At 47.7% G+C, this 11,099-nt stretch overlaps 1 protein-coding gene across 2 annotated transcripts in view; it reads left to right on the top strand.

The window, feature by feature from the left end:
* ABCA12 (ATP binding cassette subfamily A member 12) overlaps positions 1 to 10,503 on the top strand; it is an 81,130-nt gene extending 70,627 nt beyond the window's left edge. For both annotated transcript variants that reach the window (XM_059475923.1, XM_059475924.1), the window contains 11 exons: positions 119 to 278; positions 1,548 to 1,816; positions 2,808 to 3,018; positions 4,485 to 4,594; positions 5,138 to 5,282; positions 5,411 to 5,545; positions 6,327 to 6,430; positions 6,676 to 6,768; positions 7,195 to 7,300; positions 7,810 to 7,947; positions 9,117 to 10,503. In XM_059475923.1, the coding sequence (XP_059331906.1) occupies positions 119 to 278; positions 1,548 to 1,816; positions 2,808 to 3,018; positions 4,485 to 4,594; positions 5,138 to 5,282; positions 5,411 to 5,545; positions 6,327 to 6,430; positions 6,676 to 6,768; positions 7,195 to 7,300; positions 7,810 to 7,947; positions 9,117 to 9,236 (1,591 nt within the window). In that variant the 3' untranslated portion in view covers positions 9,237 to 10,503. The remainder of the gene's footprint in view (positions 1 to 118; positions 279 to 1,547; positions 1,817 to 2,807; positions 3,019 to 4,484; positions 4,595 to 5,137; positions 5,283 to 5,410; positions 5,546 to 6,326; positions 6,431 to 6,675; positions 6,769 to 7,194; positions 7,301 to 7,809; positions 7,948 to 9,116) is intronic.
* Positions 10,504 to 11,099: the final 596 nt, after the last annotated feature.

The raw sequence follows: 11,099 nt of genomic DNA on the forward strand, positions 1-11,099 counted from the left end.
TTAAGCTCTCTTCCAACTCAAACCATCCAATGATTTTGTTGTCTGATGTCTTCAGTGGTTTGTTTTCAAAGTAGCCTTTGAGTTACCATGGTTTTCTCTGCACTGTTGATATTTGTAGATATGCATCATTTTCCTGGATGTACCTGCTGGCTGGGCTGTTCAAGGAAACAGGGATGGCCTTCATTGTTTATGTCTGTGTCAACCTGTTCTTTGGCATCAACACCATTATCACTCACTCTGTTGTGTTCCTGCTCTCCCAGGAGAAGGCCACGGACCAGGTAGGAGCCCCACAGGTCCTGACCCTGTGGTGAGCCAGCAGGAGGGTCCCTGTGGGCTTGGTGGCTTTGATCAGGTCTGTAGCAGCTGGACACAGCCACAGGATTTCATGGGCTTCCCTACAGACAGGACATGAGTCACATATGGATCTTGCTTGGCTGTAAATCTGCACCCCCAGCAAAGAAAGAAATGATGGTGACAGAGGGGAGAGCATGAAAAGAGAGGGAGAAAACTGAGGACTCTCTTTATAACCACCCTGGTGATGGAAGAAGGAGGGCAGGAGGTGGTGGAGATGCTCGATAAGAAGTTGTTGATGGACACTTCAAACCATTGCTGAGTTCTTGAGCGTGAGCTGTGGGGAGTGACAGCTGAATGTCCCTGCCCTGAGTCTGACATGTGCTGCAGCTAACCCAGCACCAGCTGTCTGTCATTCCAGTCTGTAATGCAGTCATCTTCTCCCTGCAAGGATGAAAAACAACCCAGAGACAGTGATGATTCCCTAAAGTAAAGCCCTCTCTTAACCTGAGATCTGCCTGGGAATGGCTGGGATAAAATGCACATCTTACACTTAGATTTCTTTCTTTATGAAGAGCAATTACAATAGCTGGGTTGGATTTTTCTCTCTGTCTGGACAGAGTTTATTCAGCAACCCCTTGGATTTTAGGGATATGCAATTATGATCACCATTCATCCCCCTGTGCCCCAGTGGCAGGGAGTCAGTTCCCTTCCATGCTAATTTAGTGCCTCTCCAGTTTGCTTTGTGCCCTAATCCTTTCTTCTGCTAGAAATGTACCAGAGTTCTTTACTGTGAGACTGCACTGGGCTGCTCTGCTGTGAATTAGCTGGAAAAGCCCTTCTATGTCTAGAAAAGCCAAACCTTTTGTTTTATGGAGATGTTTGTCCAAGGAAAACAGCCAGGGCAATGCTCCAGGGCAGCAGGCTGTGCTGGACAGATTAGGGGGGCACAGTGGCAGGGCTCAGCTCTGGCTCATGGTGGGTTCAGGGTGCTGGAGCAGCAGCAGGGACCATGCTGGGAACTGGCTGCTGTTTACTATGGGTGATCACAACCTCAGAGCTGCCTGTTGACTTTTATGACCTTGTGTCTGTGAAACGAGCTGTCTGCAGAGCTCTTTGCTCTCAATTTATCTCTGCTGAGACACAGGCAAATCCCAGTGTAATTGTTACACTTCAGTCCCACAGTAAAACCTATGAATTTATTCCATGAATAAAAGCAGTGACTGACTGTGCTGCTCTTTGTTTTTCTTTTCCAGGGCTTGCATGATCTTGCTGAAAATTTAAGGCATGTGTTCCTCCTGTTCCCACAATTTTGCTTTGGCTATGGCTTGATTGAACTCTCTCAGGATCAGGCACTGCTGGGCTTCTTAAGAGCCTATGGAGTGGACTACCCTGACAAAACCTTTGAGCTGGACAAGACCACATCCAAGCTGCTGGCCATGTTCATCCAGGGCACTGTGTTCTTTGCCATTCGACTCACAGTGCACGACAGGATGGTCCAGAGAGTCTGGAACAAGGTCCTGGAGTAAGTAACATCTGCAGCCTCAGTCCTAAGTAACATCTGGAGCCCAAGTCCTAACTTGTGACCGTGTTCACAGGGGTCGGAGGATGAGGGAAGAGATGAGGATCTGACTCCATGTTTCAGAAGGCTGATTTATTATTTTATGATATATATTATATTTAAACTATACTAAAAGAATAGAAGAAAGGATTTCATCAGAAGGCTAGCTAAGAATAGAAGAAGAAAGAATGATAACAAAGACTTGTGGCTCAGACTCTCTGTCCAAGCCAGCTCACTGTGATTGGCCATTAATTAGAAACAACCACATGAGACCAATCACAGACCCACCTGTTGCATTCCACAGCAGCAGATAATCAATGTTTACATTTTGTTCCTGAGGCCTCTCAGCTTCTCAGGAGATAAAATCCTAAGGAAAGGATTTTCCATAAAAGAAACACTAAGTAATATCTGGAGCCTCACTGGGAACAGCCACAGCTCTGTGGTCTTATTCTGGGTTCCTGCACCATCACTGGAAATTATGCAGGACATAATTTCCAGGACAATTTGTGAATGTGGAGTGAGTTTTCTCTCAGTTAATATTAGAATGTTAACTAGGGTTAATATTCTAATATTAACTGAGGTTAATGTTAGAATATTAACCTGGGTTTGGTGGGTGGATACTCAGCTGTTGGTGAGGGCTGTCATTCCACTGACAGCCTCCTCTGTTTGGCTCTCCCCATCTCCTCTGCCCTGGGTGCACACAGAGAGGAGTGAGAACATCCCTGTCTCCTGCATTGGGAGCTGCCAGCAAGGCAGGACCTGCTCCAGCCCAGAATATTTGCTGAAAAATAGGAGGAAAAAACAGGCAGTAAGAGAACTGGGTGGAGCAAATACCAGGAGAGAATAGAAACTGTATATCTGAGTATTGTGTGCATGTCCTGGGGTTTCACAGGGAGGCTCCCTGGGATCCACCCCGGCTGGTGCCTGAGGCTGAGTCCCTCTCTGCCCTCCCCAGGTTCCTGTTTGACAGAGTCCATGGCAAAGCCTCCCTTCTGCCCCCTGCGGCCGTGGAGGATGGCGATGTCCAGGCTGAGAGGAGCCGGGTGGAGTCTGGCAAAGCGGACTTCGACGTGGTGCAGCTCCAGAACCTCACCAAGATCTACCACCTCCCTCACAAACGCATCACAGCAGTGAAGAACATCAGCCTGGGCATCCCTGCTGGGGAGGTGAGTGAGGGGAAAGGCTGCAGGCACCTTCCCCTGTCACTGCCATCTTCTGTAATGGTTTGTGTTGTTCCGGTCTCTTCCTTTCTTTGCCTCATTTATTGATTCTTGGGGTCACAGAAGGCTCCTGGTAGATTTGGGATATCAAGTGACAGTTTAGAGGCCCTAGAAGGAGGGAAAGTGGATGGAATTGATGGAGCTCTATATTCAGAGCAAAATGTCTGCATGCTCTGCTTGTACAGTGCAGTCTTGGGGGGGGTCACTGGGGATCACCAGGTGGTAAATAATGACAGCAGAACGTGTCCAGCTGAAATTAGACACCTGAACTGCATGGGAGATGGTGAGTCAGGCTTATCTGCTTGTGTTTTCCCATCAAGGGAAGACAAATCACTCCAGCTGAACACACATTTTCATGAATCAGGACCTAAAATTAGCTCCAAAGAAAGCAACATTCTTTGGTCATGTCAGTGCAGTGAGAAGTGAAAAGACAGGAGTACACAGAGCACCTCTGAGATCCAGAGGAAACTGGAGACCAGACTGTACCTCAGGCCGTGCACCTGACTTGTGGGGAAGGTTGGAATTAATCCTTGGCACCTGGTTTATTTTAATGGCCTGGGTCCCACTGAGATGAAAGGACAGTATCCTCACATGGACACTGTGCATGTCTTTATGGCTGAGGATTTTTTTACAAGCCAGGACTGCCACTGAGGTCTCTGACTTCTAGCAAAATTCACCCTGATGCTGGTGGGACTCAGGGCACCATTCCCCAGCTGTAAGCAGGAGCTGTGGCCCTGCAGTGCAGACTGTGCACAGCTCCTGTTCCTGTATGGACCAAGGTGGGGAAGGGCCATGGGTTGCTGTGCATCCCCAGCACAGGAGGGCTTCCACATCAGCTGCTCTGTGCTAATGATGGCAAAATAACAGTAATTATCAGCACAATGGAGATGGCTGATGCAACACACAAGTGCCTAAATCCAAGTTTAGCTATAAAATGTGGATTTTACCATGATATGCTGGAACTACACTACAGGGAGATAATTCTTCATCTTTTTAAGGTAGTTCTTTGGTGATGCTATGTGACAAAAACCTTGTGTTGATGAAGGTTTTAACCAGCGCCAAACCTGACTCACCCCATTCCCAGGAGCAGCTCTGTCCCTGTCAAGGGGAGGCTTGGCACAGATGAGCCAATGGGGATTTGGGCCTGAGCTCCTGCAGAAATGCAGCTCACAGTAAAAGGATTGACTCTGCTGGAGACATATCCTTGGTTTTTCACCACATTAAACAAATGGTGCTAATATAAGCTGGAGTATATTGCACCATAAACAACCTCCATTATAACACTGGCATGCTCTGAGCTCCTCTGGCAATTCATCTTGCTCAAGGGCTGGAAAAAGAAGGGCCAAGGTGCACTGAGCACCCATCTCAGAGCAATATTTCTGCATGTTTACATTTTGACTTTCCTTTCCCAGTGCTTTGGCTTGCTTGGTGTGAATGGAGCTGGAAAGACAACAATCTTTAAGATGCTGACAGGGGATATTGGAGCATCCAGTGGAAGGCTGCGGGTCCAGGATCACTCTGGGTATGGAGGATATGATTTCTGGGGAAGCAAATCAACCTGAGAGCAGTTTTTAAGGCTGGGTGGCAAAGGAAAAGAAATGTAAAAATTTGAAATAAAACACTCAAGCCAGAGCAAAAGTAAATAAACCAGGGAATTCATCCTTTGAAGGTGGCATGGTTGCTTCCTGGGGGGGGGGGTTGCATTTTGCTGCTCAGAGGTGTTTGTTCCACTTCAACCCATTGCAGATGGGATCGGGCTCAGATCCTCAGCAGTGGGATCCCACTTCTAAGCCAGACCTGGAGCCCAGCAGGACTCACCTCAAAGCTTTCCTTACCAGGTGTAGGCTTGGTGGCAGCTGTGCTGGCAGTAACTGGGGAGCTACATGCAGCCTCTGCAGAACTGGGGGCCTGAAAGCTGGAGCTCTGCAGATCCATCTTGCATTTTCCTTCAAGGGTTGGGGAGGTGGCTAGGGAGTAGGAGAAAGGGATGTTCTCCCTCCTATTTAATTCCAGAGCACACTGGCAATTCAGTGAGGTTACAGTGATGTGCCATCTCCTTCCACAGGTCCTTGAATGACATCAGTGAGGCCCACTGGTCACTCTTTGGCTACTGTCCTCAGGAGGATGCCCTGGATGACCTGCTGACCGTGGAGGAGCACATGTACTACTACGCTCGGCTGCATGGCATTCCAGAGGGGGACATCAAGGGAGTGAGTAACAAGGGCTTTGACTTGCAGCATTTCTGCCATTTGGAGCCTTTAAATCAGTCCTTCAGTAGATCCATGTGTGGTAATCCATGGGCTGGGCATGTTGTGGAAGCAGAACTCTTGTCCCCTAGGTTGTACTGCAGCTCCTGCACCGGCTGAACCTGATGGCCTACAAGGACAGAGTCACCTCTATGTGCAGCTATGGCACCAACAGGAAACTGTCAACTGCTCTGGCTCTCATTGGCAACCCATCCATTCTGCTGCTGGTGAGAAATGGGGTCTTGTTGAGAGGGAAGAGGAGCAGGCCCTTGGGCTGGCAGGAGAACTTGGACAGTCTCACAAAACCTCCTCAGGCACAGCTTAAGGGACACTCCCCACGTGCCCATACTTGGCCTGACAACAGAAACCATCACAGGGAAGTTCAGATTCCAGCAAACAGCCATCTTTTCTTTGAGGGCATAAGTGAGTGGCAAGTCTTTCAGTTTCTCTGGCAGCACCTTCCAGAAGTCAAAATTAGACCATATATTTGCCAATTAAACTCTGCTCTCTCTTGTCTTTTATTTCTATCAATTTACCTGCACAGCTTTGCAAGAAAAGCAGCAGCCAGGGCTCCAGAACTGTAGGAGAGCAGAGGGGCCACTTTGCTCAGGATTAGAACGTGACTGCATTTTTAGGTTTGGCTTCCTGACATGCCTTTCACTCTGAATTTCTAGTTCTTCCATGGGCTTACCCCATTGGTAAAAGCTACCTTTTTGTGCAGTTTTCCCACTTGCTGTGCACTCAATGTGTGCAGACCTCTGTGAGCAGGATTTCCAATATTAAGTTTGATACCTAGTGGACATAATTATCCCTTATCCTGACTTCTATTGAGCCCAGCAGTGCTGCCTTTACTTCTGACCACCTGCCTGTGCTCCTGCTGCTTTGTGAGATAAAATATCTCTATAAAAATAGGAGGGGGGAATTCTCTCTATACTAAACTCCTGCCTGAGCCCAGGCTTATTTATTTTTTGAGTGCAAATTTCCATCCAGTCCTGTCTTTCCCAACAGGATGAGCCAAGCTCTGGAATGGACCCGAACGCGAAACGTCACCTTTGGAAAATCATCAGTGAGGAAGTGCAGAACAAATGCTCAGTGATACTCACATCCCACAGGTAGGGCTGGCCTGCTCTGCCTCTCTTTTTGGGGTCAGCACAAGTGTGGAGAGACCCATCCCTCCCTGGTCCTTGCACAGTTTCAGGGCACCAAGCTGTGACAAGTTTGGGGGTTTGTTGTGGCTGAATGTGGTGTCCAGAGAGACCCACAACACTTTAGGGAAGATCAGTGGTGTTCCCCAGGTATTAACCATATTTTTACACTTTCTCAATGACTAACTAGAGTTTCTTGGTTGGTTTTGCAGCATGGAGGAGTGTGAAGCCCTGTGTACCAGGCTGGCCATCATGGTGAATGGGAGTTTCCAGTGCATTGGCTCTTTGCAGCACATCAAGAGCAGGTCAGTAAAGTGAACCTATTTCACTTTTACTGAACAGCCTCTGGAGTGCTCAGAACATGAGACCTGTGTTATCAAAACAATGACATTTCCTGGTTCATGTCCCTTAAACAGTGCTGAAATTCTGTGTTAACTAATGCACTTTCTACTCCCTCACAACCTGTCTTCCCAGAATGTGTCCCCCAAAGTATTCTGTTCACTGCTACAAATGAGAAATGTGTATTAGGGCTGAGCTTTGCTTTTATTAGTTATAACAATAGCTCAGCTTCTTACTAAGTTTCACTCCAGGTTAACAATCCTGACCCCATTCAAGCTGCACCATGCCTGGATTAGATTTCCCCAAAGAGGTTGTGCAGCACTCTCAAAGGAGTTTCTTCATCTGTTTTTCTCTTTCCTACAGTGTTAATTGTGAGTTTCTTTCTCCCCCAGATTTGGAAGAGGATTCACTGTGAAGATGCACTTAAACAGCAGCACAGTTTGCACTGAGAAGCTGACAGAGTTCATGAAGTCACACTTCCCAAATACATGCCTGAAGGTAAGCCAGGCAAATGCTTTCAGGAGAGACTTTCAAAATCCCTTCAAAGTGACCAAGGAGATCCTTGCAAGGTGGACATCTTGTGACAAACTGTGCACATCGACCTGAGCTCTCAGAGCCACACTTGTCACTGCTTTCAGCTGCATTTTCTGAGGGCTGGAGCACTCCAGTTCCTGGTGGCTGAAGTAACATCAGCCAAAGAGCTGCAGTGATCCTCTAAGGCAGCTGTTAGGTGCCCCTCTGCCCTGGGAATGCCCTTCCCTCTGAAGCCTGGAATGGATAGAAACCCCCTTTAGGTTCAGTGGGTAGAGATGCTTCCAGTACTTCCAGTAACTGAGTAATTGTAAAACCAGAGTAACTGAGTCACAAATCCCATCCATTGGCTGTAGCCCAATCTCTGTGTGAATCAAAACTGCACACCTGGAGCTGGAAAATGCCATGGGCACTGTTGGATCCAGCTGTTGGATTTGTTGGCTCTTGGCTTTCCTCCACCACTCCTGTCCCCACAGGATCAGCATTTCAAGATGGTGGAGTACCACGTCCCGGTCTCTGCAGGAGGGGTAGCAAATATATTTGATCTCCTGGAAGGCAACAAAGCAGCCTTCAACATCAGGCACTTCTCTGTGAGTCAGACAACGCTGGAGGAGGTAAGGAATTAAAATGTGAGGCCATCCATTTAAAACTGCTAACAGGGGAGCAGAATGATGGTTACACATAATGGACTGCTGCACACAATAGACTACAGTTTGAAAGGGATTTCCGTCTATATTCCTCCTGGGGCTACTTTGTCAGCACTGCTGCCTCCAGGTACCTCGGCTGGTGCTAGGGAAACACACACAGAAAGCTGCATGGAGCATAAAGGATCTATTCTTCCCTCTGCCACTGCTGATTTCAGGAGCCGTGTGGGTGAAGGGCAGGACTACGAATCACCCCCAAGTCCAGGGCTAGGCTTTCCACCAGTCCTGAAAACATGCTTAATTTCACTTTTCAGGTGGTAAGTTCACTTAGCATTACTCCAAACTTAGCTTTGGGGTTCATTCCATTTTCCCTGGGAAGAGCATTCCCAATGGCAACAAAATCTCGTAGGGAGCACATCAGCTGAAGGGATTGCCACAAGGACTATCCAGCAGAAATCACCCTGTTGAGCATCAGCACCTGGAATGTTAGGTTTGTCCCAGACAGAGGAGCAGAGCTGCAGCCCTGCAGTGCCATGGACTGTGACACAGCAGTCTGGGAGGGATTCCCTCAGTGCTGCTCCAGTAAGGGGCAGTGGCTGTGAGAGAAACAGGCAGGCAAAGCACAGGAAGCCCCAGCTCAAATTTTGTGGGAGGACAGCTTGGCTCTGTGAATATGCAAATGTGATTGCAGGGAGTGTTCTGGTGAGAGTCCTTTCTGTATTCATTAGCTGCTGTTGAAAGGAAGGCTGTTATGTGTGGTTTCATACACCTCTCTGTACACTCTGCAGTTGTGCGTGAACAGATGTCAATTACACAGGGACAGATGGGTTTATGAAGTAATCATGGGACTGTATTACAGTGTGATTGAAGGGAGCACTGCATGGGCAGTGCCTGGCTGGCTCCTGAGGAGCCTGAGCTGCAGGACAATGAGGTTCTGTTCAGGAATGTCTGCACATCCATTTATTTACATGAGCCCACAGAAGCCCAACCATTTGCAATTCTCAAATTCAGCGTGAATCCATCCCCGAGCGAGCTCTCCAGGCTCACAGTCAAATGAACAGCCATGCCTTTTTTATATTCATTCATGTCATAAATTATTTATGCTGTCACACACTGACTGTTTTCCTTTAAACTTGCAGGTTTTCATCAACTTTGCTAAAGATCAAGCAGATCCTGATGGCGTGGACGCGGGTCCTGATGTGACATTGGACAGCTCTGACACAAGTAGCCAGGCTAGCACCATAAGCTCCATCTATTGAAGGGATCATAGAAGCTGGGGAAAAGCCCTGACAGCCCCTCCAATCCTGTTTTAAGTGATTTTAGGGTGATGGGGATAAGCAGTCCCACTTTCTTAAAGTACTTTGTTTTTTTGATAAGCGCTTAATTAATGTCACTAGGAACATGGTAGGTGTTTGAGACTGGCACTTGGTTACAAATCAGATTGGGCTTTCCACAGGTTCTTTCCCCTCCACCCCCAATTCTTGTTTTATGATCACTGTAATGGCTGTGAGGATTTAAACACCACAGCTTGTGGCTGTGATGGAGCAGAGGAGCTGTGGGCAGTGCAGGTGTCTGACCACAGAGCAGCCCCACAGCCACAGAGGAAAGCCACACTCCTCTCCCTGCTCAGCAGCAGACTTGCTGGGTGAAAGTGGCTCAGTTCTGACAGGCTCTCCCTGGGGAAATGGGGCTCATGGCCTTGCCCCTCCTCACAGGGGGGTTGTGAGGATGCAGGTGTTAAATACTGACAGTGGCAAAGGCCACTGCTGGGGGCCATCTTTGGCAATGACACAGAGCTTCTCTGGTTATGTCAGCACAAATATAATTATTTTACAAGTTAGTGCTTCCAGTGGTTTTGGTTTGTTCCTGTAGCTTATTCCAGCTCTGTATAACTCCTCGAGTGAGTCCTCTGGTCCCAGGCAGTTCCTGGCTCTTGGTACCCAGTGGAAGATGATTCCCCCAGGAGCCCTTTTCTCCTTCTGGCTGGAGTTCAGGGCTGCTCTGGAACAGTTGAAGAGTGGAACAGGGCAGGTCTGTTGGCTGAATGCTCTGACTGGAAGAAGCTCTTTCCTTCATAAGATTGTATTTCCCTGAGCACAGCAGAAGCAAGGAGCATCCCCCTTGCTCATACAGCCTCCATCTCCAGCAGCTCTGCCTCTCTGTGTCCTCTCCAGTGACCTTCCACCTCAGCCCCATGTGCTGGCTGCCCCCTGACCCTGGAGCTGTGTTTTCCCACATAACAAGGCATCATTAGCTCCTGCTTCAAAGACTCTGCCTGCTGGCTTGGGGGGAGTGCTCTGCCCATTCTGAGAGCAGCTCCCAGCAGCTGAGTTCAGCACACCACCACACACACCCTGCTCTCTTCCCCCAGAATGATTAATACATAGGATAGTTTAATATGATTCTTTATTAGATGTATCAGCATAAGGCCCCAGAGACTCGGGTTTGGGTCAGGGCATTGATGTACCTTCAAGCACAAAATGAACTTCAACTCTGAGCTCAATAAACTTGCTGTTGCTGGTAAAACAGATTGCAGATAAAGCCTTACCTTGTGAGACCTGGGTTCACCCACACAATTCCAGCCAGGTGGTTTCTTCTTCCTTTTCTTCTCCTTCCCTCAAACTAATTTAAATCAAAGGAACCTTTGATGAAAGCTGCAATGACACATCTTTGTTACCCTGACCATGAGTTTGACTAGTTCAGCTTCTCTGTGATGCCAGGATTTGCTGTGAGAATTGTGCAAGGAGTAGGCACTTTGTAAAACCCCAAACACCCTTGGTATTCAGTGGCATGCTGAAATTCAAGGTTTAGCTGCTGCAAGGAGGTCATGTCCTCTCCTTGGTCTTGGTGGAAACTTCTTACTGATAGTAGGAGGAGTTTTATTATGGATTGAAAGTATTATAGAGCTTTGAATTATGCCTTAACCTGCTGACTGTAATTAAAACTGGGATTCAGCTTCTTTGCAGAATGCATTTGACACCTGCAGTTTATAAGTGACTGAAAAAGCTGCCCAGACATCCATTGTAGCTCCTATTATTATGTCTCCAGCTCTGCAAAAGCTCTTTTTTCTCATTTTCATTGCACATCTTACACAGATCATAGTATAAAATTAAGCTTTTCGC

The sequence above is a fragment of the Ammospiza nelsoni genome, chromosome 7, assembly GCF_027579445.1.
Source record: "Ammospiza nelsoni isolate bAmmNel1 chromosome 7, bAmmNel1.pri, whole genome shotgun sequence".
NCBI lineage: Eukaryota > Metazoa > Chordata > Aves > Passeriformes > Passerellidae > Ammospiza > Ammospiza nelsoni.